The 27,994-nt window shown below is 40.2% G+C and overlaps 1 protein-coding gene across 14 annotated transcripts in view; it reads left to right on the forward strand.

Moving 5' to 3' along the window:
• TNS3 (tensin 3) overlaps positions 1-27,994 on the forward strand; it is a 338,104-nt gene that overhangs the window by 40,861 nt on the left and 269,249 nt on the right. For 7 of the 14 annotated variants that reach the window (XM_038389568.2, XM_038389570.2, XM_043508663.1 and 4 more), the window contains exon 2: positions 20,278-20,322. The exons of 5 other annotated variants lie outside the window; for them this stretch is intronic. In XM_038389568.2, the coding sequence (XP_038245496.1) occupies positions 20,278-20,322 (45 nt within the window). Of the gene's footprint in view, positions 1-20,063; positions 20,118-20,277; positions 20,323-27,994 lie in introns of those variants that run through there. 2 more of the 14 variants (XM_043508672.1, XM_043508669.1) reach the window with 2 other exon arrangements.

The following is a 27,994-nucleotide window of genomic DNA, read 5'->3' on the forward strand; positions in this document are numbered from 1 at the left end:
GATCATTTTGGTGAGGTGTATTGTTAGGACATGGATGAAACTCAAAGTTCTGGGTTCTTTTTCTGATGCTGTTTTTACATGCTTGCTGAGTGATTTCGGGCAGTTCTTCAACCCTTGGGCTTTATATCAAAATTGAATGCCTCTCTGAAAGATCTGTGCTAGTTCAGCCACAAGCTGTTGGGCTATGCAGGTATCACTTTGAGATTCTGTATTATGCAGGAGTTAAGACTAGATAATCATAATGGTCTCTCCTGGTCTTAAAAATCTACAAAAGTCCCTTCATCTCTGTGTTTGAGTTTCCTCATCTGTAAAATGTGGCTAATAACAGTCACGTCACAGCGTTGTTGTGAAATATTCATTATTATAGAATTCTTCTAAGATCACTGAATTTGCCAATGTGTTTCTTTGTGGCTTTGAATCATAAATGCTTACATACTCTTTTAAAAACAAAAACAGTGACAATAACCAAATTAATAAGCAATCCTACAATTATTTTTAAAAGTCTTAAAAATGTATTAAAAATTTAGAAACGTATAATTTTGTCCTTTTAAAGACTTTTACATACATAGATCTGGTACTTTGTTTCAGGGCTCAGTACTCCATTTCTTACTCAGTCAAAACTGCTGTTGACTTCAGTGGGAGTTTTGCTCGAGTAACAATTGCAGAATCAAGATGTCAATCAATTGTGGGCTTGAAGAATCCCTTCATCCCCTTTTACAGCCTTGAAAAGAGGGATGGGCCTGAACCAAAACATTTAGTCCATGCACTCTGATGTTAGGTGGACAGATGGAGACAGATCTGGATTTTATTGATTGTTCCATCTCTAATCGAGATTCTTGGAGTAGATCCTGTCTTAAAGGTGATTGCAGGTGAGAGGATGAAGTAATTGACATTTCAGCTTTGCAAATCCTACAGAAAATTTGGTATTTTTATTTGGAATCAGGGCTGATACAGCTTCAGTATTGCTATTTTGGAGAACACCAGTTTGCCCTGTTCTGATGATGTGAGGAGTGTGATGTACTCCAGGAGCAGATGTAGCTTTGGTACATTTTTTCCCCCCAGAGAGGAAGTATACCTAAATTGTCACAGCAGTTGACTGGAATTCCTGGCCACTAGTTTCTGTCCCTAATTCTCACACTGACTCATTGAGTAACCTGGGGCAGGGTTCTCTTACCATTTCTGTGAAACTATAAACTCACCTGTTAAGTGAGTATGATAATACTTACCTATCTCACAGGGCTGCTGTGAGAAGTAATTAACATTTATGAAGTGCTTTGAGATCCTTGGATGGCACTATGATCCCACCCCTTTCTGTTTGGGAACATCAGGCCTAAATGGCACTGTGGCCAGTTGGCCTGAATTAATGAATAAGGCCTGCTTGGCAGCCAGGGAGGGAGAACAGGAACAGAGGAGCCTATACAGGTGAAGTTGCACCCTGCTCATATCACCCTGGAGTGTGTGTTATCCACTGGCCCAAAGGGCCTGTGGAGGGAAGGGCTATGGTGACCACAATCCCTATTTTGTTGCCTATTGAGGGTCAGTTTATCCTCCTCAGAAATTGCCTTCTTACAGCCTGTTGTGCCCAGGGATTAAGATTTGTTCTTAAGTAAATGCAGGTGTTTAACAGTAAACTATTTTATTGAAGAAAGCAAGCACTGTATCTTGGCCTTGTCAAGGCTTTTAAAGAAAGCTTTGGCCAGCAGCCTTCCCTAATTGAGGCATGCACTTTGCTAAAAGAGTGAAAAGAATTGCAAAAAGGCAGCATGGAGGATGATTGTTCACAGCTGGGGATGAAGGATCTCATGCCCTGCTCCTTTTACCATTCCACAGGAATATACCAGGTGTGTACTTTATTTGTATCCATTTTGGCCTTTAAAATAAATCTTGTAGTTTCTCCAGGACTTCCAGGATAAACATAATGTGTTAAGCTTGGTGAAGGAGTCTGTCAGGGTTCCTTTCCCACTTTGAACTCTAAGGTACAGATATGGGAACCTGCATGAAAGACCCCCTAAGCTTATTCTTACCAGCTTAGGTTAAAAACTTCCCCAAAGCACAAACTTTGCCTTGTCCTTGAACAGTATGCTGCCACCACCAAGCGTTTTAAACAAAGAACAGGGAAAGAGCCCACTTGGAGATGTTTCCCCAAAATATCCCCCCAAGCCCTACACCCCCTTTCCTGGGGAAGGCTTGATAATAATCCTCACCAATTTGTACAGGTGAACACAGATCCAAACCCTTGGATCTTAAGAACAATGAAAAATCAATCAGGTTCTTAAAAGAAGAATTTTAATTAAAGAAAAGGTAAAAGAATCATCTCTGTAAAATCAGGATGGAAAATACTTTACAGGGTATTCAGATTCAAAACACAGAGGATCCCCCTATGGGAAAAACCTTAAAATTACAGAAAAGAGGAATAAACCTCCCTCTTAACTCAGGGAAAATTCACATAAAACAAAAGATAACTAATCCACCTTGCCTGGCTTACCTATACTGGTTGCAATATTGGAGACTTGGATTAGGATGGGTTGGAGAAGATGGATTTCTGTCTGACTTCTCTCAGTCCCAAGAGAGAAGAAACACAAAAACGAAGAACCCAAACAAAAGCCTTTCCTTCCCCAAGATTTGAAAGTATCTTGTTCCCTTATTGGTACTTTGGGTCAGGTGCCAGCCAGGTTAGCTGAGCTTCTTAACCCTTTACAGGTAACAGGCTGTTGCCTCTGGCCAGGAGGGATTTTATAGCACTGTGGACAGAAAGGTGGTTACCCTTCCCTTTATATTTATGACAGAGGCTAAGTATTGCTCAGATTATCTTTATGGCAGATCAGGAGAGTCCAAAATGATAAGTGACTATGGTAATGGATTTATATGTCTAAAGGGCATTTTTTTCCTGCTTGCCAATCCATCTCCTTTGTTTATATATTTCACAATTTAATTATGCTCTCAAGGTTGCTAATTTTGTGCATAGTTTAAAAATATGATCATAGCTGCACTGGAACACTCAGGACTCTGAGGTTAGTGGTAGATGCTTGCTTCTCTGTTCTCAATATAGTAAGACAGAATTTCCATAGCCTGCAGGGTCTACTGTAGTGATCTCTAGTTGATATGAAATTAGCATTGCCTTTCCTCACAGGGACTGTGTCTTCACCATTCTTTTCTGACCCTGCTGCTATCTGATTACCCATAGAATACAGACCTATGTGATAACAGGACTAAGGTAATGAATTGCTTGAGGTGACAGATTGATTTGCAGTGATAATCTAATAGACAGGTGTGTTGACGCAGCCTGTTTCCAGTCCACCTCCACTGGAAAAGATCTGAGGAATTAAGTAGCATCAGAGACAGAGGAAGGGAGGATGCTATTAAGGTAGAGTGTTTGTCTTTCTAGTTCTTTAAGTTACATGGACACTCTGTTAGCTTGGGGGCAGCAGAAAGCGGAAGTTTAATCCATTTAGGAATGTATTTCTCTGCAGTCTTGTGGCGGGGGGAGCGAGAGAGAAACCAGTATTGTTTGGAGAGCAGAGCATTGCAGTGGGATCACATTCAGGGTACTTACTCCAGGGCTCTGCCTTGCTGTTTAATCCATCATTGCTGCATTGAGATACTAGCAGACAAAGATGGGTGTGGTGCCCACTAACCCATGCTGAGAAAACCAAAAGAAGGCATATGATTGAGGGTATGTTCTTTGCCATACCGGTTGAATGGATCTTGCATAATGAAAACGGAGGGAGTGGTACTTACATAAAAACATGCCTAGAGGGTCATTTGGTTTTATTTTAATGTTAAAGGTTTGATTGTGTTTCGAGAGTGTGGTTTTAATTTGGATAAACAGTTCAGTCTGTAAACCATGTGTTGGACTATTGATATAATTGAGCATTTAGCTCTTGCCCCTCTTCTCTTGTACATGAAAAGCCTTAAACTATGTGTTAAATTTCCATCTGACCCACTTACCCCCTGAATATTTAAGCCTGTATGTTCGATGCACTAAAATTTTGTTGGCTGTACACATAAGATAGACCCACAGATTCATGAAAGAGCGATATTTGCAAGTATATTGTTTGGGAAGCTAAAATTGCTTGGTTTTCCTCTCCCCTGCATCTTTCCACCCTACTCCATCCTAGCCAAATATAATAAAATACATTAAAAAGTTAAAAAATAATGTTCTGGCCAGATTCCAATTTGGGTAATTATGTTCTTTGCACCAAGACGTCCCCTGCAGTTTCTGTTGGGTATGGTGGTATCCTCTTCCTGTCCTAAACTGTTGCACAGTATTGCTCTGTCCAGTAGTGTAAAAACCAAAACAAAACAACAACCAAAAAACCAGCCAAATTCCACCCCAGAAGTGGCTGCCATTTCAGCTGTGGGCAAAGGCCAAGATCTTCAAAAGTATTTAGGCAACTAACACCCTAACTCGACTTTGAAGATCTGGGCCAAAGTGACTGCTGGGTCCAAACTTAGTCTCTATTCAACTCCTGTTGAGTCAATTGGAAATTTTACCTAAGTAAGGGCTGCTGGGTCAGTCCATAAAAATGTAGTCTGAAATATAATTTGTCATTACTTCAAATGAAATGTATTAGACAGATGGAACATCAATAATAATAATAAATATGTCTATAGAACCTTTAAATTGAGGGTATTAAATAATTTTGGTAAAAAGTATTGGTGTTCCATTTTACAGAAGGGGTACACAGCGATTAAGATCCTTGTAAAAGATCACACAGCAGGTCACTGGCAATCAAATCCAGGCATAAAATCTGGAAGTTGTGGCTCCATGTGCTCTAGTGATTAGTCCAGGGAACATCTCATTCAAATTTAGTTAGGTTTGCAACCTCCAACATTACTATCATGATAAAATATTTTTGTTTAAATAGGGCGGAAAAATTACTTCTGTAGGTAAAACTCTGTTTAAATTAAATCATTATTGTCATTTCAGTAAATATCACACTAATTACACTGCAATATTTTAAATAGAAATGCTATTTTGAAAGAAGGAAAGTCTTCCTTACTACAACAGTAAAACTCTGAAGCTGCATGTTGTTCTCTGTTGTGGTCCAAAAAGGTGAGGTTTACATGTCTTATGGGATTTCTTATTCATCAGTTGCAAAACCTCATTAAAAGATAACAGCAGTCTGATGATGTTGTCTACAGAGGTACACCAGACTTAGAAGTTGGTCTACATTCAGTACGTTCATAGATTCTAGGGCTTGGAGGCAGTATCATGATCACGTTTTCTGACCTCCTTCATGATATAGGCCATTGAAAATCACCCAGTAATTTCTGTATAAGCCCATAACCTCTATAGTATATCTTCTAGAAAAATATCCCGTCTTGATGTAAAGACTAATTATGGACCTAATCCAGTAAGGCGCTCTTAAGCGTGCATGTAATTTTAAGCATGCAAGTAATCCTGCTGAAGTGGGAACTATTTGTGCTTAAAGTTAGATAAGTGCTTAAGTATTGTGCTGAATTGGGCCCATATTTATTTACAGAAAAAGGGTAATTTCTAGTAATATATTTAAAAACAAAATGGTGTGGGGGGGTTATGTTATAAATATACAGCAAACTCGCTTGGTTGTGGAAAATTGTGAAAATTCCACTTATCTGCCCACTGCTTGAATATTTCCAGATCCCTTAAAGGTGCTCAGATTTGTTACTTGAGCACAGGACTTTATTGATAGTTTTTGACTTGAAGTATTTTTAATAATATGAAACTATTATGTTTAGCAGGTGGAAAAAACCACTGTCTAGGCAGATGGATTACAAGGATTACAAACTCAAATGTTACTATTTATTTATATTGCAATTTATACATAATATAAAGATCAACAGGAAATTTACTGTTTGTGCCACAGCTCGTCTTTGTGAACACATGTCCCTGTTCTGCTACCCTCATTTTCCCTCCCCTGTTCCCTCCGTTGTTTTTATTTTCCGCTTGTTGCATCTCGTTTGAAACTAGATCATAAGATCTTCCAGGAAGAGACTCTCTCCTGCTATGTGTTTGTACAGAACTCTGTGTAATGGGGACCGGATCTAGCTCAGGCCTCTGGAGGATGCTACCATAATACTAATAAAAATAATGAATAATTTCTCACTGTGCTGTGTGCTGTACAGACATAAAGAGCTAGACTGTTTGCAGCCCTTGCTTGGCCATGGAGGACAGGATGAGATGCTTCCTATACATGCTTACCTAAGGGTGATATGCAGTAACAGATGCTGTGCTTTGCTACCCCGTGGCTGAAAGGGGGCAGGAGGGTAGAACGTGGTGGTACAACTGAGGGAGCAGAGTGTCCAGAGGGATTAGGCCTACTAGAGGCAAAAGCTCTTCAGTTGCCTTTTTTAGGGTTGTGCAGCTCTGCACTGTCCATATACAAGGCCGAACTTAAAAGCCACAGTCTAGCCCAAAGCAAGAAACAGTCCCCGTCCCCCCTCGCCTTCAAGAGTTTAAAAACGAGATTATAAAGTGCAAAGCTGTGTATAATAACATATGGTTAAATTCACCCTGATACAGATGGACAACACAGGCTTATGCAGCAATTTAAATTCTCAAAATACAGCATAAGTGGGAGTTAAGAGGCCCGGGGCATAGGCCTTATGCTTGTATCTGGATGTGCATTTCACCTCGGTAGAAGAGGCTGTTTGAGGGAAACACAAGGTTACATTAATTAGCTGTGTGTGTACAGGTTACTGGTATGTTTCACACCCTTCAATAAACAGTAAGGGGATAGCAGCAGCTTGTTACAGGACATTTACTTAATAGTTAAGATGCCGAATAGCTAATGAGAGCCCAAACCGTGTCTCAAATAGTGTGTGAGTACTGAACACCCACAACCATTGGGAACACAATTCCCCTCCCCCCCATTAATTTTAACTGATACATCTCAGCCTCTCCAGGACCTCTGCAATCCCAATATAATTTGTTTCAAATTGTTGGCTTTTTTGGTCTGGTGCTGAATATGTTGCTCTACAGTATCACATAACACAAGGCCATCATAGAACAGCTTCTGCCTAAACTTCAGTAACAGACTGTTCCTTCTGGATTTGAAGAATGAGATGTTATCTTATTTTAATATGTAAACACAAATCCAGATTCTGTGGATAGGAAGTGTGACCTGGCTAGCTCCACAGTTATGTTTGTAGATTAATTGATTGAAGATTAAAATCATGCTTGAAAAAAACTCCAAAAATGTTTCCTTTTAACATGAGCTACCTGCAGCTACTATTTTAAATGTAAGTATTTCATAGTATTTTAGGGCCTCTTATGTGCATGTTCTCTCCTGCTGGTAATTCTGTGAATTGTCATAGGTCCCGTGGCTTTGGAATTGTTTTCATTTTCCTGATCATGTGACTTTAATGTGATTTGAGAAACGAAAGTGCAGGTGACTTCTGGCCTGATTCTGCAATCCTTACTTGGGCCAATCTCCCATTGACTCCAGTGGAAGTTTTGGCTGAGTAAGAACTGCAAGATCAAGCTCTTAGGTCTTAAATAATAGACTGACGTACTTTCAAGTAGTAGACTTAGATTAGTATAAATAAATCAAAGCACTGAGATTGGAAAGGGTGAGTAGCTATGTATGTCTCATTTAATTAGATTTCTTTTTTTTTAAGGCCCTGGTCTCCTCACTTCTTTTTTACTCAAGAAAAACTCTGAATAAATACTCACTTCTAAAATTAGAAGCATGTAAACTTTGCTGATCTCTCTAAGCTGTTGTTGCTTTTTTGATTGTGATCCCTGGAAAGGTAATGCCATGTCTTTCAGGTGTCGATTATACACCTATTTATTATCTACACATGCTGCCTCCATCCATAAATAAAACAGGTGAGCAAATATTGGCGGATCACCCACACCCTCTGGGCATGCTATGCCTGTTGAAAGAAATGTCTGACTTTAAGAAACACTATGATGTTCATTTTAAAAAGCTCTCTATTCTGTATTTGTTATCAGGCTGCAGGTGTTCCTTTTCAGCAGATAATCCAGTGGCATCACTCCAGCCTTGTATCCAGCTGTTTCACTTTTTTCTGAAGGCTCCTGTCTTCTATACTATTTCTACTGAAACTAAGATTCCTCTTTTGTGTTATGTCTTTTTCTCTCTCCTGTCTGTACCATAACTATTGAAAAAAATTGTTGTGCAACCTTTCTTTCATCCTTTGTGTGTATGTTGTCTACCTGAAGCCTGATTGTATGACCGTGTTTACTTGCATGAGTAGACTCACTGATTCTCAGATTTAGCTTAGTCTTTCTTGATTAAATGGCACAGGCAGTTCAAAATGCTTTTCAATGGGAAACAAGGGAATACTGAGCTCTCCAAGCCTTTGACACATTTGTGATAGAAATTTAACTTTCAGCCTTTCTGAACGTTAGTGTATTAATAAAGGCTGGTTTTTAGAAGTGGAAGGGTACAGACTGTACCACAGAAATATCATGAGTCTGAGGCGGTATTTATATCAGAGAATTGAACTGGTAGGATCATGGTCGTGGAGGCTCAAACAATGCAGTGTGCCCATTCTAGTCATCCTGTTTCTTTTGGTCACAGTTATGCCCACACCCTGACTTGCACTGTAGAACATAATTACACTTGCACCTTTATCAGACTGCCTTATCTTGCAGTTCCTACCAGTGTTCCTTGAAGCAGTGGCTTGTGGCAGATTTTGAAAGGCCTTCTGTGAGCCCATTTGAATTGTGTGTGTGAAGAGATCAAGCTCATTAATTCCATGGGAAACTCTTATAAGTACCCTATGGCCATTTTCTTACAATTATCCAAAAACCTCAGACCCCTCACCCTCTCCCCCAACTTTCCCTGCAACTGTCTGACAAATTATTTTCTCTGGAGTTCGCAAGTCACAGGAGCTTCAAGCACATTTATGAGCTTTGTGGCCATTTTAAAAAGTATTTTCCCCCAGTGGAGGCAGAGGCTGAACAGGTGGGCTGATGCCTTATTAGTGTCCCGAAATTCCCAAATGTAATGTGGTCCTTGTGGAGTGATAGCATTGCCTCCCCATGTGAGAATGCAATACCTTCAGGCACTGTTGAATTTTTGTCATTTCATATGCCTGAGTTGGGTAGAGTGGTGTGAAGCATAGCGAGCAGTGATTGCTCCCTTTATAAGCTGAAATATAGGCCCAGATTCTCAATCCTCCTGTCGTGCAAAAGCCTCAGGAGACTGGAGGATGCCAGAAACCAAGCTGAGGCTGGGAAAAGGCTAGAGAGATGCTGGGATCTATAGCACATTGAGCGTCAAGAGTAGCTTCAGATCTACAAGCAGGCTAAGGTTGGGAAAGTTTTGGGAGTCTGGAGAGAGAACATGGGAGATGTGAGGCAGCAATAAAGGCCAAAGAAGCCATGTAGAGTAGCAGATGAACTGAGTTTGGAAAAGAATCAGAAGACTGGAGAAAGGCTATGGCCAGAAGTGGATAAGAGGATTTCTGGGTAAATATCTGATGAGGATAGCATAAAATGAGGGAGGCTATCAATTGAGTTTCAATGTTGCTAGATTAAGCAGGGGTTTACAGCACAGTAGATTATTGATGGGAAAGATTGGTAACCGTGATTTTGGTTGTTTTTTCCCCCCCAGGCTGCTTGAAACTCATAAGGGGCCACATTTTCTTATGTGTCTTTATCCTACAGTTCTGCAATGGTGTGATGTACTATTTCATTTTCTTGGGGAAAAACATTTTAAAATGAACACCCTGCTTTTTGTAACAAGCTCTCTGAGGAGCGGAGAGCAGAATTCCGAGTGTACGAGCATGTTTGGCATCTTGGGAACACGCAGAAAGAGGAAAAACCTAAATGTGCTGAGAGTGCCTTATTTCTGTGAATCAGGAATAATTCTGCTGAAGGCAAATGGGGTTATACTGGTGCAAAACTAATGCAAATGAGATCATGAACAGCCCATAGTGTCAGGTTTCAGAGTAGCAGCCGTGTTAGTCTGTATTCACAAAAGAAAAGGAGTACTTAGAGCACCTTAGAGACTAACAAATTTAGTTGAGCATAAGCTTTCATGAGCCACAGCTCACTTGTATGTTTTTTTTCTACTTACTGACGAGGATAAGAGCGCAGGGGCAAACTTGCTTGTTTAAAGATATTCCTATTATGATAACTACATTTTGGAAAAAGTTTGGATGCTGGAGTTTTGAGTCTTGTAGATTAATTACTTTTATTGGTGATGTGAGCAGGCATGCTTATCAACCATTTATGGTCTGAAAATATCCTGCAGCTGTAAATTATTTGATGGTAGTTTGTGTAATATATCTTAACTTTTACTTGTATCTGGCTTACCTGTCCTGTTGATAGCTTTTCCACCACTCAGTTACCCTCTTCCCTGAACTTAAGACCATGCACCAGTGTTTTAGCATTGATGCACACCTGGTATCTGCTGCAGTTTTCCATATGAGATCACTTAGTTTTGCTTCGTTTTGGTTATTACACCTGTGCCTCTTCAGTGCCATCCCTGCTGGCTCTCGGTGTCCCCGTCCAGTTCCCTTCGTTTGACCCTTTAGCGCACCCCTGTCCCTGTTGTTCATTAGTTGCCCCCCCCGTAATTATTTGGCTTTCCAGGTCCTGTGGACCCCCCTCTTAGGCTGGGGGGATCCTTTAGATGTGGACGGGCTTCGCCCGCCCACTTCCTGGATCCCAATACGGCCATCCCTGATGGCCTGCTTCGTATCACTGTACGTGTATGAAAACCATATAAGACCTCTGATAAGCTGAATGTTTTAAATGCTTCATTCCACCCACCCGATTTATCCAGGGCCTTGGCACTATTGCAGCCCTGCAGAGATGGCAGATTGGGGTCACACATGGATTGCTTTTCCTGCAGCCCTTGCTCATTTGAGAACATGAGGCACAAAAGTAAGAGAAAGGAGGAGCGCTTCAGTGGAAATGGAGAGAAGGGTGAGAACAGAAGCTACGTTCTCCCATTCAGTGAGAGAGAAAGAGAGAAACCAGAATTCACATCCGATGGAGTGAGGCTGTAGCTCACGAAAGCTTATGCTCAAATAAATTTGTTAGTCTCTAAGGTGCCACAAGTACTCCTTTTCTTTTTTCAGAATTCACACAGTTTCCCAGAAGCTGGAGAGGGGCTTCGAGGGACCCCTTCCTTTCAGGTTTGAGACCAGCAAGTCATCTCCGTGAATCCTGCTGCTTGAATCCCTCCATTTCCTTCATCCTGCATCAGACTTCAAACACCTTATCCTCATGCCAATGCTCTGCCCTGCACTGCTCCTTATGCTGTCAGCGTAGTCATCTGCAACTAAACACACTCCTCTGTTGTACTATTTGCTAGCTCTTAATGAACCCTGTGACGAATCATTTCCTCCAGAAATGTGAAATATGTTGAATAAATTATGTATTTCATATTATTATCAAACATGGATATTGCAGTATTGTCTAGAGGTGTTAGCTAGGTCTTGGCCCCATTGTGCAGTACAAATGTAGTAAATGACAGTTCCTGCACTAAATCTTACCATCTAAAAGACCAGAGGTTTTATGTCCAGATATGACCTCTGGAGACTGTAAGTACTGTGCATTGGTTCCGAATAAGAATGGCTGAGATGTCTGTTCAGGTTCAAGTTTCAGATAATGGTTTGGAATAGTAAGTGATATGAAGCCTAAAGAAACACATTACCAAAAGGAAATATCAGATAGTAGAAGGCATTTATGATTGTTGGCTTTGAATGGTTCGTGCTTTCCTGGGGAATCATAACATTTCATATAAATATTCAGGGGCTCTATGTTACACTTGAAGCATACACTTCTAATGAAATTCTGTATTCCCACTGATGCTGGAATTCACAAAGTGTAATTATCCTGCTTGTTAAACACCTTGGTTAAATTGAGCTAGAAGAACCTATATAGAGTGTATGCTCTCAATGACCATATTTTCTTTTAAAGGATTGTAGTAGATTTTTAAAAGAAACTGTTGTAAAGCATGTTTTTAATCCCATGTTTGAGGCAGTGTTGACTAGTGCTCAGAGCACAGGCCTTAAAGTCAAGAGAACTAGATTTTCTTCCTACTGATTCTGTATGTAACTGTGAGCAAAACATTTAGATTCTCCATGCCTCAGTATCTCCTCCAGTAATATCCACCTTTGTAAAATGATTTCAGAAATTCAGATGAAAGCAACACAGTTTTTCAAATTATTTTATTATTGTATGTTGTAATAATTCATTATATTCCTATACATCCTGGAATATATTTATTTTCCTTAGCTGTCTCATAACTTCTTCAGTTACAGGTACTTTTCTCAATTATTTGCACAGGAGGGCTCTGCCTGATTAGCATTTAGAGTATAGTAGGTTTATTCTTCAGCCGTTGAACTCCCTTTCTTTGTCTTTGGCTCATTCATGTGGGTACCATTACAGTTGTTTGAAGCAAATCCCTGATGACTTGCTGGTATGTTGACCTGTAGAGGGAAGAACTTTTCGAAAGAAATGATACTGTTTAAGCAGATAGAATGTCTTGCTTCCTTGTACTTCAGCGGAGGGAGAAATGAAGGGCATGTGCTGAGCAAATCTTGGTTTTCCTTTGTACTGTAAGTAGCGCTGACAATTCTCAGGGCAAAAGTAATGAAAGACTGAAACATTTGTTCCTTAATATTGTGATTTTTGTAGCACCTCTTTTTTTATTACACTAGTTACAGAATTTAAATCCAGATTTCATAGGCCCTAAAGTTCAGATATTCAGATGTTGATACCTCTAGACACCTACCTCTAGTTGATACGTTGCGTGTCCAAAATTTTCTTCCTCCGTGTGGCAGCTCTTCCATACGGCTATGGGTATGGAGGAAAGTGGGAAAACTCCCTCACTCACTTGAATGAATTCTCTGAACCCTGAGAGAACACTTTAGTGGCCTAAAGGTGCAGAAAGTTTCCAGGTTGCTATAACTATGTTTGAACAGCTTGCAGCAGGAGAAAAGGTATTCAATGAAAAAAAATAGGAGAGGAAAAGTGAAAATACTAATTGCCAAAAACAACATAGAAGTTCTATGAAACCCGAGTGAAAGAAAGCGCGAGAACTTTTTTGTAATACTTTCAACCTATATGAGAGCTTGAATATAAAATTCCAGGCGAGGCCTGAAATTCCTGTTGAGGCCCTTTAGGATCGTAGAACATCATGATGACTGCCTGTACTGCTGTGTTTGTGTTTCTTGGAGATTAAGAGTTGGCAAATATGAATGACATATCTTTTTATGAGCATTTTATTTTATGTAAAACCCCATCTTCCATGAAGGGATGCAAGTTTTTCTTTCTTGTTTTAAATTTTTGCAAGTAATTTGCTTATTCCTATGTTTAGAGAGAACTATTTGTAACAAGCTGTTTATTTTGGTCTTTGTTAGTGAGACTACTCTAAGAATAAAGTGCTAATCAATGAGCATAAGAATATTTGGCTGATGATGACATTTTACGGTTAATGACATAGGTGTTGCTGAACTGGTCATGATTTTCTTGAATACAATTAAGGAACAACAACTCTAATAAAATATGATATTTGGCTAGTAACACAGGCTGTTCTTGTGAGTCCTTCCTTTTTATCTGGAACAAGTAAAGCAGATTCCGCTGAATAGCATCCCAGATATTAACAACTTCTGGTGAATGGCAACATTTATCTGGGAACCAATCCCGTCCTATTGATTTTTTAATCTTAAGGGGATTTGGATAGTGGTAACAGCATGCCGGTTATTAGCAACAATTTTTGGAAGAAAGGCTTTATCTGAAGGCAGGTTTGCAAGGCTGCAGCCCTACAAGAAAATGGTGAGGGGTGCTGAGCACCCCATGTAAGCAGGTTTGTGGGGCTGCACCCAGGGAAGAAAGTGCTGGGACCTGTCTTGGTTTATGACCAAGTGCAGCCGCTGCCTGCAGCTGGTGGTCAGCCCATCCCAGTGCTTTCTTCTGGGGCTGCAGCCCTGCAAACCGGCCTGTGTGCAGGGACTGCACAGGAGGTAAGGGGTGGCAAGATGGGAGAGGAGGCTGTGTGGGCTACAGGAAAGGAAGCACTGGGATGTGCTGAGCCCTAATGCTTGGAGAGGGTAATGTGAGCCCCCAGCGCCCCTGATCCCAGTGGAAAGCCCTGGCATCCAGGCTGCATCCTCCCTGCAGGCAGATTTGCAAGTCTGCAGCCAGGGAAGGCACGTCTCAGCACTTCCTTCCCTGTCTGCTGCTTCTCAAATCTGCCTTCCTCCTATTAGCAACTGCCAGATAACAGCAATTTTTTGCTGGCAGCCGAGCCGAGGGGCTGTTAATAAACAGAATCCACTGTAAACTATTACTTTTTTTTACAACATTCAGATGGTTTAGATCTTGTGTGCTTCTTATTTTAACGTTTCGATCTAACTCTGGTGTTTATGAATGGTTCTGAATTATGGAACATACTTAGGACTCTGAAATGGACATATAAGCCAAGTCATTACCATCTGATAGCTCTTCAGTGGCCTATATGAAAGAAGTTCATGGCCTTCATCCAGTTCCTAATAAACTTTTGTCCCTCTTGCCAAAAGCACTATGAAAATAGGCTCTAACTGCTGCTCTTGATGGCGTTATCGTATCAACATAAGCAAAAGGCTATATCAGGGTTTAGTGGGGGAGGTTGGCTCTCCTGCTATGGATGTGTTACCTGTATTGTGAACAAATAAAGGTCTCCAGAGTTGTTTAATTGGATGCCAAACGTAGCAATACTAAAATGGAGTGCTGATGACTGAAATAGTGTTTATACTGAGCACTGCTGTTTTAAAGAACTTTATTTATTTACCAGAGCAGGGGGAGGGAGGGAGAAATACTGGAAATGTAACGAGAGAACCTCAAAAACCACAATTTTTTGCAGTTCCTTCCAAATTTTCAAAATTAGTTCAATTGTATCAAAATTGTGTGACGATTAGTCTATTTTCACTCAAAAATAAGCCAGTTGTTGAAATATACAAATTTTTCAAAGTGGAAATATATTTTGGATAAGGATAAATTCATTAAAAAAATTGCATTTTAGTTTGTACAGTGCAGAGCACATTGGGGCCCCAATCTTAGTTTGATCTCTGGACACTACTTTTATACAAATTATTGTTAGTAGCAGTAAAGATTGTAAACAGAAGAAGACATTTTTCTCCTTCTCAGACTCTCAGTAGCATGCTGACACTGAAATGTAGAAGGGATGCTGTTGCTGACTCATCACTGGCCTTCATGGTGTGTTATCACAGGATGCCCTTAGTGCCAACATTTGGGGGCACCAAATCTTGGTGTTTTTGTTTATTTGTTTGTACCTTTTGGATGGGGAGGGAGCACCGAAAAAGTTTTCCATCCTGGATTGGATAGTTTTGGCTGGACGTATTCCTGGAGGTTTCATCGCATGACGTAATCTTTAATTAAAGATTAATCTTTAATTCCTGGAGAATCCAGACAATGCAGGAGGGTGGCAACTCTAGTCCTGGAGACACACCATCTAGATCTGGCCCTGTCATCACCAGTTACTAAAATGTATATTATGGGTTTGTTCGTGCTTCTGCTGAGGTCAATGGGAGTTTTGATGTTGACTTCAGTGTGAGGAGAATTGGGCAGTTTGTGGGAACAGTAAAAACTTGCCTACGCCTATTTTTGAAGAATATTGTGTTTGGCTGTGGCTTAAAAGAACAGATACATCTTTCCACCCACCCTCCAAATCATAATTACCACTATATTAGTCCACTCCATTTGCAGAGAAAGCAATGGAAGGCTTATGCAACATTCAGGTTCTGCTTAAACCCTCAACAAGGGCTTAAATGGTATATAGCTTTTAAGCTGGTCTTTTCTGCCCAGGAGTAAATTTCTGACTGAACATAGATATTAAATCTACACATGATACTGGCTGGCTATTTTTTTCTTTTTACCCTTACATTTTTGCCCTCATCAGATTCACTCACTTTATTGACATCTGTAAAAAGGGTTCCACTTTTTGCATTTTGTGTTATAGATGTTGCAAAACATTTTACTCATCCGTCTTCTCTGCATTCTGGAAGAATGTTCATGTTGCAACCAGAGTGTGATTTGTCCTGTGATGAAGAAAGCCTTTCTATCATAGAAACACCATTCCCAACAGAAACCTGCAATGAATCTTTTTCTGACAAAACATGGCATCGTGGCTGATAGACAATAAGTATGAAATCAGCCCTCTGCTGCATTGTGTATTTGGGTACTGTGCGGGAGAAAAAACATATTATTTTACAGAAAGAAGAGGGTGTGGTGTATTAGGGAATATCATATTTGTACAAAAAAGCTGGGCACATTCTTTGAGCTTGGCTTTTTGCTCTTGAGAGTGGGGGAAACACAGTGAGAGAAAAACATTCCTGGAGGGGATTAATTTTGAGGTGACTCAAATAGACACTTTGATCCCTTCCATCTGCAGGTGGCATGTTTTAACTTGTTAATATATGGATAGCAAATTCCCTTTTGCCTTTTATGTTTGAAAAATTGCTCATAGCCCACACATGGCTATGTAATTGGGAGAGATTGTTCATTCTTGCCTGCAGGAAAGCATTTCTCTGTCTGCTGAGCTTGAGTTCCAAAGCAGAGAGGAAAATGCTGTCAGAGAAAGAGCAGAAGAATTCCTGGTCTGGCCATGGGTTCACTATAAAATGGCCATTGAAAGATGTTCATTGCATTCAGGGTGCTATGTGTTCTGTGGTATGTGGACATTGGTTCTGCAGTAAGCCCCTCCCCTTTAGCTCCCAACTGAAGCTGGTGCAGTATTCTATATAATAGTAACGTTTTGATAACTTTGAGTACATTCGGACAGGTGTTTTTTCAATGAATTACATGCACAGAAAATAAAATGATTTATATCTTGTGTTATTTAGCTTGGTTTTAAACTCAGTGCAAGTCTCAATTGTAGAGTGGTATTTTTTCTGTACAAATAATAATGAGAATACATATTGCTTTGAAAAATGATGTAAGATTGCATGGGAGTTCGTGTGAGATGCTTTGAAGTCACTGAATGCTCATTATCTCTGAGAATCAGTCATTTTATTTAGGTGCCTAACTTTAGGTACTTATGTTTGAAATATTTAGCTTAAACCCACCTGTGTCTCAGTTTCTTCATCTGCTCTTTTAAGGGTTTTGAAATTTGTGGGTGACAAGCATATTATATTCCTCTTCCTCCAAACGGGTTGTGTGTCAAGCAGGTATTTGAACCAGAATTGACTAAAATTATCCGATGAAACAGGTAGAGCTCCTTGAATGCTGGAGTTTCTTGGCTATGGAATTTACCACAGTATTGTGCTTCAGAATTTGTATCATACAGGCATGTTAGTAGCTGGCAGGTACTGCAGATTTTGATTTATATTTTTTCTTAGTGGTTCCTTCAGAAAGGCTTATCTGTGTACATTATTTTCTATATCTTGATATAATGTTCATGTACAACATGCCACAACGGAAAATTGGCAAGCCTGTTTATTTACTGTATGTTAAACTATGGACATTTGATGCTGAAGATGTTAAATAGCAGAATTTAATGACTGGCACTCCACATATCTGTTACCCTAACTGATTCCAGAACAGGTTGTCAGGAAGAAATTAAAGTACCTCAGTTTTTAAAATAAATTTTCTTTTACTGTGGTCTCAGTCAAATAATTTCTGTGTTGCTTATAAATTTCAGCTGTGGTAGTTGAGGGGCTTTTGTTTTGAATGTTTCAACTATCTCTTTGGGTATTAAAGGTCCCTTAGAACTTTTAATGAGCATTGCTGTGCTCGGCCAAGTATCCTGCCCATATTCCAGCATGAGTAATTTCATTCTGTCCATCTCAACACCCCCTGTAGTTTTAGTTAGATACGGCATTGTTCCCTTCCCCCTCTACTAAAAGCAGTTGTGTAGAGTTGCTGGTTCAATATGGCTACCAGATTTGCACTTCACACTATACATCTATGGGTAGGATGAACTGATTTCTGTAGAGCATTGACTTTATTTCAGAAGAAAAAGAAGATAATGGTGGCCGCTATGCCAGGGTGTGGTGCAAATGGGCACAAGGAAACATCCATCCTCCAAGCCATTTTAAGATAGAGATTCACTACAGATGTTTAACCCATGCTACCACAGTGTGGCTGTTTGTCACCCTCTAGTGGATGAACCTCTGATAGAGGTTTATGAGTCAGCTATTGCTTCTGAATATTGGACCTGGTTCCTTGACCCAAGTACTAGAGGCTCGTGCTTTTCAACCTGGAGATGCTGGGTCATTCCCCATAGATGGCTTGGCATCATTATAAAATGTTGGGAACCACTAATTTAATGAGTTACAATGAATAATTATGATTTATTAAACTTGCATTATTATGTTCTGTGGGACTTGGCAATTGCTGCTGTGTACTCACACAGTAGATGTTGACAGCTGAAGAAAGTCCAGTGGGCTAAGAGAAGTCGCACACACATTGTTTAACTATTCTATAAAACAGTTACCAATGGATATGAAGCTGAAATACAACTGTATATTTTCAGCTTTTGTGGGTTTTTTAAAGGATACATATAGGCTTTATTGCATCCTTTACAGGGAAAAGGACTCGGGTCCCAACATTTCCCTTTCAGTGATGCTTGGGCTGCTGAAGATTCATATGAAGCAATTATTAAAAACAATAACAATAAAACCTTATTAGAGGACTAGGTTATCAGCTGCTCCCTTTCAACTTGTGTCTGCAAAAATGCCTGTTTTCTCATACATGTTCCACAGATTTGTAAAGGTATTTAGGCATTGCTGGGTTCTACATAGCAGCATCCTAAGTGAGTTATGATCCTAAGTCTCACTTTCAAAAGTGGCATAGGCATTTAGGAGCCTAAATCCCATTGACTGCCATATATGAGCCATAACCACCTGTATCTACAAAAGTGGGGTTTGTGAGAACAAATTTACAACCGATGTAAATATATGATTCTTGTAATGCAAAACCAAATATACATCCTCCTGAGATGACATGTATGGCACTTACCTTCTCTTAGAAAAAGTAAATTGTTGGATTTAAACAGGTTGAGAGTGTAGAAAATTATAACATTAGGTTAGATGATAAGTAAACCTTGCATAGATTATATAGCAAGATGTTGACTCTAAAATTAGTTTTTAAAGGCATCCAGATATAGTATAAACTATGGCTACAATAAATAACATGAAATAGCAAGATAGGAGTAAATTATAGGGTAATGCTTACAAAAGGAATAGTCCTGCTAAGGGGAAATTTCCGTGAAAAATTCGTAAGGTATCTTGCTTGCATAAGATCAGAATTAGTGAGGAAGATAGGTTCCAAGAGTCAAAGCCTTGTTCACATAAATAGTTCCAGTGTACTCAATGGGACATCTCATGTAAGAAAAATGAGCAGGATCTGACCCATTGCCATTTAAAAGACTTATAATTTCTGACCAAAGATATGGGACAGTTAAACACAGGCAAGAGCTGATAAAGAGCAGGGTAAGAGTAATAGCTCATACTTCTTAATACTCTGTATTAAGCCCTTAGTTAGGAATGATTGGTTTATATTGACTATGAGCCATGGTATGTCATAACGACACTTTAGCTTAATCTTAAAACAAGCCAACAAGCATTTGCACGTGCACATGCAACGAGGATGAATGCGCATGCAGAGCTTCAGTGCCTATTTTTGGAAATTTGGCTGTAAAGGACATCTATCATATATGATCAGCCATGTTGCTTCCAGGATATCAGAGAGACAAGGTGGGTGAGAGAGAATAAAATATCTTTTATTGGACCAACTTCTGTTGGTGAGAGAGATAAGCATTCGGTCTAACACAGAGGTCTTCTCCAATGTGTAAGGATGTAGATTATTACATATAGGGTGGGAACAATTAATGAGACTGTATTAAAAACAGTATGAGACTTCCAAAAAACCTCTTGTGCTTATTGCATTGCTAATGAAGCAACCCATTTTTGATCAAATGTATGGAGTCAAAATTTCTGTATAAACACACCAAAATAAATCTGCAAAGAAAGAATTTTCTAGGAAGTTACACTTTGGTAAAGGAGCCAAAGACGCAAATAAAAATAGAAACTGAAACCTGAAATTAATAATATCTGCCAGAAGCCTTTCTGATGCAGCAACGATTTTTCCATAGCATGTTAGCCGGTATTGTGAGAGACAATTGGGGGAGACTGCATGGGGCTTACTTAAGGTATACCTATATGGCTGTCAAGGGGTTAAATATTATTTCTTAAATGCTGTGTAGTAATGAATAGAAGGAAAGCTTTCCTAATTGTAGTGAAGTATTTTTGGAATTTGCCCAGTCAGTTGGTAATATTTCACTAATTAAAGCAACCCTTTGTTTAAACCAGGCTGACAAGAGTTCGTCTGGAGGATTGGCTGTTGGACAAGCTGAGGTATGTTTATTCTTCAGCAAATCAACCCATTTTATGAAATGACCTTTCTGAAGTAATGCTTTTAACTTAGAAGAAGGTAATCACATCTGTGAATTCCTTATGGTTTCTGTGCTGCTGTGGGTTGCAGGCTGTAAAATGTTTCACTCTATTTTACTGCCCGAGTCCTGTGTGTAATGAAAATGAAACAAATAAAAGAAATATATTATAGACACAAGTATCTTTATGACTGGAAGGTATGTAGAGTAATTGGATAGCAAAATGCATGGATTGTAAATGTTTGCAGAGGGAATGTTGGCAAGCTGGATGGGCAGGTCATGTATTGGTTTCCTACTTAAAACAAAATGACTATGCCCATCTGGAACACGCACATCCTAGGGGGCCATGTACAATATGGCTGTGGTTTAGTGAACAAAGGTCACCCCATGCCAGACTAGCTCCATGCATGGGAACTGTGGATCTTTTCTGAGGGAACTACATTCATTTGCAGAAATAGTTTGGGGCAATGTAAATAAAATTAAAAATTTTAAAAGCTGTATACCCCTGATTAATAGCAATGTACAGATTAAAGGCTGCTATATATTAATGCTATTTTCTAAACTTTAGACATAAACATGCTTGAAGAAATACATGCAGTACCATATATACCATTGACACAGTGTGGTATATTTGCTGAATTCAGTTGTTTACTTTGTTCAGTGGGTTCCTGCTTGTGAAGAATCCCAGTTTGCAAGATCAAGGAAAGAATAAAACTGCTGACTGGTTTCTCAGTTCTGTCTGAAATACTTTGTATACTTTTTTCCTGCCAATGCATACAGTGGACTCAGTGTTTCTCTTAACAATTTATTAGGCCGTGACTTAATAGCTTTCTTTTGTAACCTTTTTTCTTCGTTACAGAGATAGGGTCAAGATTTGGGAAGGCAATTTTTTTTATTGCCAGTAATAGCATTTTAACACTTATATATCAGTTTCCATCTCCAAAACATTTAAAAAAATATCAGTTAATTAATCCTCAGCAGCCTTATGAGATGGGGAAGTACACTGGACACAATTCAAAAAGTCCATTCTTGTTTTAGAGGTATTACTAATTCCAGCGATATTTCTGACATTTAACAAGCTGGAACCATGAACCCAGCTATGAAACTGAAATGAAATTTGGAGTGCACCCATTCTAAGCACATCAATGTGCAATCTAAGCCAATTGTCATAATTTATTTATAATTTCACATTATGTCCTTCTTTCTTTTTTCTTTCTTTTTTGAAGTAAGTTTCTATCCCTCAGGGTTGTGGAGGCAGTCATGACTCTTAACGATTCAAAACCCAGAACCCAAAATGTAGCATTCTTTAAATTCTAATGATTTTTAAGCCAGCCTCATTATTTTGCGGGGGCCTGATTTCATCATCTAATGTCACCTGATTTCTCCAGAGATCTTAATAAACAGCAAAAGTTTCCTCTCCAGTTACCTTGCTATTTGATATTTGTCAGGTCTACAGGCTGGACTATATAAAACATTAGATCAGCAGTTCTCAAACTGTGGATCGAGACCCCAAAGTAGGTTGCAAACCTGTCTTAATGGGGTCACAGGGCTGGCATTAGACTTGCTGGGGCGGTGACCCAAGCCTGATCCCAATGGTCCAGTGCTGAAGCCAAAGCACCACCTGGAGCAGCAGGACTCGGGTGAACTCAGGCTTCGGTCCCCTTTCCTGGGGTTGTGTAGTAGTTTTTGTTGTCAGACGGGGGTCATGGTGCAATGAAGTTTGAGGATCCCTAATTAGATTAACCCAGGCATTTAATCATTTAAGAAACTATTTGATTTGCAGCAACTTGGTTGTAAGTATTTTGGGCTTCCTTGGAATCAGAGGAGGCAATGTATGCTGGGACATCGTTGGCTTGAGAGAACCACGGAGCATGTTTAATTCCAACAGAGATGCTACTCAGTGCCCAAGAGGAAGAGGTCCAGAGCTGAGACCTTCTATTTTCATAATGTGACCCCTTCAACAGTAGTTGGTTTTGATGGGGGAGAACAAGCAACAGTCTATGGAGCATGTTGGTAGGTAACATGAAAAAGTTGGGTTATAAAGAGTTTTTTGGGGTTGAAAAAAGATGGAATTGGGGACCCTGTGGGGGAAGTAGTAGTGTGTTGCACAGGGAGGAGGAGCTGGACGTCTGAGGAATGGAAGGATGAAGTGAGGGGGAAACAGAAGGATCTGGTTGGGTTGGGAAGGAGGAAGGTGAGAGGAAAAAGGAGAAAGCAAAGAGACCTTGAACTTCCATAGTCCCTTTTGATCCTAGAATTTCAGTACTTAACAAACATTAATTCATCCTCACAACAGTCCCTGTGAAGTAGCTAAGTATGATTATTCATTTGACAGAAGGGGAAACTGAGACACAGTTTGTTTCAGTTTTTTTCCTTTTTAATGATCTGAAAAAAAAGTTGCATTTCATGTGTTTCTGGCGTGATTTTTTCACACCAAATATGTGCTCAGTTGGTAAACGGATGTTTTTTTCCTAACCCTTCCGGTTCTACCTGTGATCTGAAAGTAAGATTTCAGGATAAAACCCTCAGAGATTTTCTTTCTGACTTGTGCATCGTCACCAGCAAGCTGGGTCCAGCTGATGTGTATAAGTATAGTTAGAATGAAGTTAAGTTACACGACTCTGTAATCTGAGTTAAACACGCTGCATTTGAAAATGTGCAGCAAATTTGGTCTGTTTCTTCAGTGCTGAGTTTAATGAAGTTAAATTCTGGATTTACACTGATGGGCGGTGTGTGAACCGCTGGCTGGGGGGAGGCTAGCTCCCAGTCCCGCTTCTTCTGCCTGCGGCATGCCCCCTCTATCAGGCTGAGCCCAGAGCCCCCCCACTGCGGCTGCTGGCCTCCGCCCCAGGCTAGCACCTCCATCCCCGGAGCGCCAGGAGTGTGGGCACTGCGGCCACAGCCCCCTCAGCCACGGAGCATCGGGAGTGAAGATGCCGTGGCTGAAGGCTCCTCAGCCCCAGAGCGGCTGGGAGGGCTGGTGGCACAGCCTCAGCACTGGCAGGGCGGGCGGCATGGCCCCAACACCCTCAGTCCCAGAGTGCCAGGAGTATGGGCGGTGCAGCCCAAGCTGGGGCCACCACACAGGTGGAGACACAGAGCGGGAAGCAGGAGGGGAAGTCTGGGGGCAGAGCATGGGCGGGGCCCACTTCTGGCTGTTTGGGGATAACAGAAGCTAATTAAGTATTTAAAATCATCTTTTTGTCACAAAGTGAGCAGGTGTGGTTGACAACAAGCAGGGAGCAGATTGGTTGAGTAAGGAGGTGCCATTTTTATGTAATCTCTTTTCTGAAAATAATCACAGTTTAATACACTTGCCCGGGTCATGCAGCTAAGCATTGACAGAGCAAGGGATGTATAATCATTTTATACATCATATCTGATTTCTGTTTCCAGAAATGCATTAGACTCTTGGCTTAAGCATGAAGATCGCATTCAACTCTCTTGCATTATCTTAGCTCATTCAAAAAGCTGGCAAGGGAGGACTCAAGTGTGTAGGCCTCAGGCTAGTAGAAGCTGTTGCTTTCGTGGATGAGTTGGAGCAGACAGCCCCAATTATCAGCATTCTCTGCTTGTCAGCCAAAGAACAGATTTGATGTCATCTGTGAAGACAGCTGTTTTTCTGCTTCCTCTGCGAGAGGAAAGGGGTAGGAAGGGAGTGGCTATTAATAAGGGAGGTGGAGTTCATCGTGAGAGAAGAGGGAAGGCGTTATCCCATCTCTCCAATATACTAAGTGACTTTTGTAAATGGATATTGTTAAGGGTGGCAAGGAGGCAGCTGAGTGTGATTCAAAAAAACCTGTTTCCAACAATCCAAGGGCTTTGGCTATAAAAAAGTTGATGATGAATAGAACTAAATACAATTTGATGGCTGGCCTGATGCAGACATGTTGTTTACTATAACTCAGCATGCTTCACCAATCAATTATCTAATCCCCTGGGAGTACAGAGAAAGCATTAGATCATATACCTCAGCTGAACATTATCTACTGCATTAAATTTAGTATGAGGGCCCTCTGCAGCTTAACTGCAGAAGCTGAATTCTCACATGACCAGGGCTCAGCCTTGCTCATGCTTCACTATAGTAATGTTCCACTGAAACAGCTTGGGCTACGCTGCTCTGCCATGAATATGCCACTGCCAGGGCCTGAACAGCTTGTGCGGTATAACGCTAATTCTGCCAATGTTCAAATGGCAGCGATGCTAGACCTACTAATCTGAGAAAAGGAAGGAACGCAGAGATCAGAATAAGAGGCTTCATTTCCTGGTTGTTGCAGTGCATGGCAAGTCTGCTGCCACGAAGCTAATACTGATCCCTGGTGAACATTTTAAAAATTGATGCGAGTGGTAGCAATTTTGTTGGAAAAACAATATTTTGAACCGTAAACACTTAGTTATTTTGTTTGTTTATGGATTTCAGTAGAAATGTAACACGACCTGGTGCCCAGCTCCACAGTCCTTGCTTGTTCGAAATTCTCACTGGTGTCACTGGGAGTGTTTTGGATATAGATTCATAGATATTAAGGTCAGAAGGGACCATTATGATCATCTAGTCTGACCTCCTGCACAACACAGGCCACAGAATCTTACCCACCCACTCCTGCAAAAAACCTCTCACCTGTGTCTGAGCTATTGAAGTCCTCAAATCTCATGGACTGTATAGCATGGAATTCGGTCCCTGGTTAATAACAGCAAGAGAACACAACTATGTATGTACGAATGCTCTCTGCTCCAATAAACCATGTCACCATTTAATAAATGCTTTGTGGTGTATGTCCTCAGGGTGGAGGGAGGCTAATTTCATAAATATGAGAGAAAAAGGAATAGGTGATGCATTAAAAAAATTGTTGTTGGCAAAGCAGAATGTTGTTCATCAACATGCTCTCACAGGTTCATTTTAAAAGACCACACAGAAAAATCGGGAAAAAATACAACAATAAATAGATTGCCACAAATCCTCCAATGACCAGTGAGAAGAATGTGATTGTCTTCTAGGATAGAATTGGAAACTCTGCACTGTAGATTCGGGAGTGGTACTAAAGTTAACTTCTAAGGGAGACATGAATATATGATCTAAAGAATTTGATTGTGGTAGTTAATGAAATAGTTTTGTTAGACCTGATTTATCTATAATGATTGGAGCTTGAAGTGACATTTGCAAGGGAATAACAACGAAAACCCAGTTGCTAAATACACCATTTCTTGTTTGTGCATTATGATTAGAATTTTTTTGAGCCAAGATACAGCTTCATTTTCTCAACATAGCAAAAAATGCACACACTATTTTTTATGGCCTGGTTTTTCCCAGTTAGCGTCAAAATAAACATTTAAATAGAGAATAAATCCAGAGTACTCCTGTTCAGTGAGATTCAGTAAAGGAATAGATATTTATATCAATTAAAATAAAAATATAGTAATAAATTTAGTTAAGGTTGCTTCCATTAGTATATGTCATAAAATAGTAAATTTCAGAAACCAGGAACTTAATACATTTAAGAACATATACTTCCTATTAATATATTAAAGTTGTAAAATTCCAGTAACACACATTTTTCAATAAAGTTCCATATGCAAATTGCTATCACTAATAGCCTCGTAATCCATACAAAGAATTCACATTTAACTACAGCTGCTTATGTAGTGAATTCCAAGCTTTTGGGGTGTAATATCTTTTTAAAGCATATTTCTTCCAATCCTAGCCATATACAGGGGAATGGACTGGCAGAGAAAGCAGCATGGTGAACAGGTTCAGATGGTACTTGTTGAGTCACAGACATTGGCAGTCCTGAACTTATTGCTAGAAAGGAAGAACTTGTCCCTCTGATATAGATTATCATTCACTGCAGTGTATCCTAAATACAAAGGAGCAAATATTTAAAACACATTATTGACCCCTTCAGATTACAATTCAGCCCCACCTCTGAGATTTCTGATAAAGTTGATATTTCATCTGAAATCCTGTTCTCCACTATTTCTGTTGTGGATCACATGAAGGCATAGAAGTGCCAGTGGCAGGTAGTATATCACTACTTCCATGGATTTTTAAAAGTTCTACTGTTGCTCTCAAGAGTGATGAGGAAAAACAGCCATCCATTGATTTGTATTGTCTTTGATGATCACCTTTGAAAAGGGCTAAAATATTTTGTGAACCAAATTTAGAATCTAGCATGCATTTTCCTCACCATTGCTTTATCAGGGATACTACTGAACAACTTATTTCTATGGCAAGGTTAGATTCACCATTTTCATTCAGCTGGTCACACATAAGTTAGAAAGTCTGTAATATGTTCAGATTTAGTTATTTTCCTTCTCTTCCTTTTGCAGAAGAATTTGTAGGTTTCTTTCTGTTCGTTGAGACTATCCCAGTATAGGTCTTATTACACTTTCTGATTAATTGAGTTCTCTGCTCTGTTTGGCTGGTTATAAATATGATCACACAGAACCTGAAAATAAAGAAAATTAAGATTTTATTTTTATTTCCTTAAGAACAAAAGTGGTCTGTATTTTTTTTTATTGTGTCTTCTACCCTTGTAATGAAGCTCTGTTTAATAGAATGGTTTTTATCTTTAAAAACTACAGGGCTTTTAGAATTTACTGAAGGACACAGATGAAGGAAAAATATGGTCTTTGATCCTATAGAGTGGTGTTAGCTTCCTAGAACCGCCTTTAGGGAATGTTAACCCTGCAGACCCAGAGGATAAAAAGCTTTAACAAGCATGTAAAAAGCATTTTGAAATGGGCTAATTCTGTAAGGGAGATGTACTTAAAGTATTTTGATGGCTTGATTAGTTTTGAAATTGCCCCAACATTTGCAGGAGCTTTTCAGGTTATGCAGGAAGAAAAGTAAAATCCTTAAACTACTGTTTGTGACTCAAAGAATGTGTGAACAGTTTTGGTGAGGTTGTTAGCTAGGCCCTGGTCTACACTGGAGTTAGGCTGACATAAAGCAGTTTATGTTGACCTAACTCTGCAAGTGTCTACGCTAAAATGTCGCTTGCCAGTGTAACTCACCCACTACACCAACTTAATAACTCTACCTAAATGAGAGGTGTAGAGTCAACGTCTATGTAGTTAGGTCAGCATAGTGTCAGTGTAGAGCAGTGGTTCCCAAACTTGTTCCGCTGCTTGTGCAGAGAAAGCCCCTGGCGGGGCGGACTGGGCCGGTTTGTTTACCTGCCGCGTCCGCAGGTTCGGCTGATCGCGGCTCCCAGTGGCCACGGTTCGCAGCTCCAGGCCAATGGGAGCTGCTGGAAGTGGTGCGGGCCAAGGGACTTGTTCTGCCACTTCCAGCAGCTCCCATTGGCCTGGACCAGTGAACCCGTGGCCACTGGGAGCCGCGATCGGCTGAACCTGCGGACGTGGCAGGTAAACAAACCGGCCCGGCCTGCCAGGGGCTTTCCTTGCACAAGCGGCGGAACACTGGTATAGACACTATGTTGTTTACATCAACTGTTGTTGCCTTCCAGAAGCAATCCCACAATGGCCACATTGACAGTTAAATCTGTGCAAGTGCTCCTGGTGAGGACACACATGGCCCACATGAGGTCCATAATGTGGACATGCAAAAGCTATTTAATTACTGCAGCGGCTGTAAGTTGATGTAACTTGGGTTGACATAATTTTGTACTGTAGACATA

The sequence above is a fragment of the Dermochelys coriacea genome, chromosome 2 (genome assembly GCF_009764565.3).
Source record: "Dermochelys coriacea isolate rDerCor1 chromosome 2, rDerCor1.pri.v4, whole genome shotgun sequence".
In the NCBI taxonomy this organism is placed as follows: Eukaryota; Metazoa; Chordata; order Testudines; family Dermochelyidae; genus Dermochelys; species Dermochelys coriacea.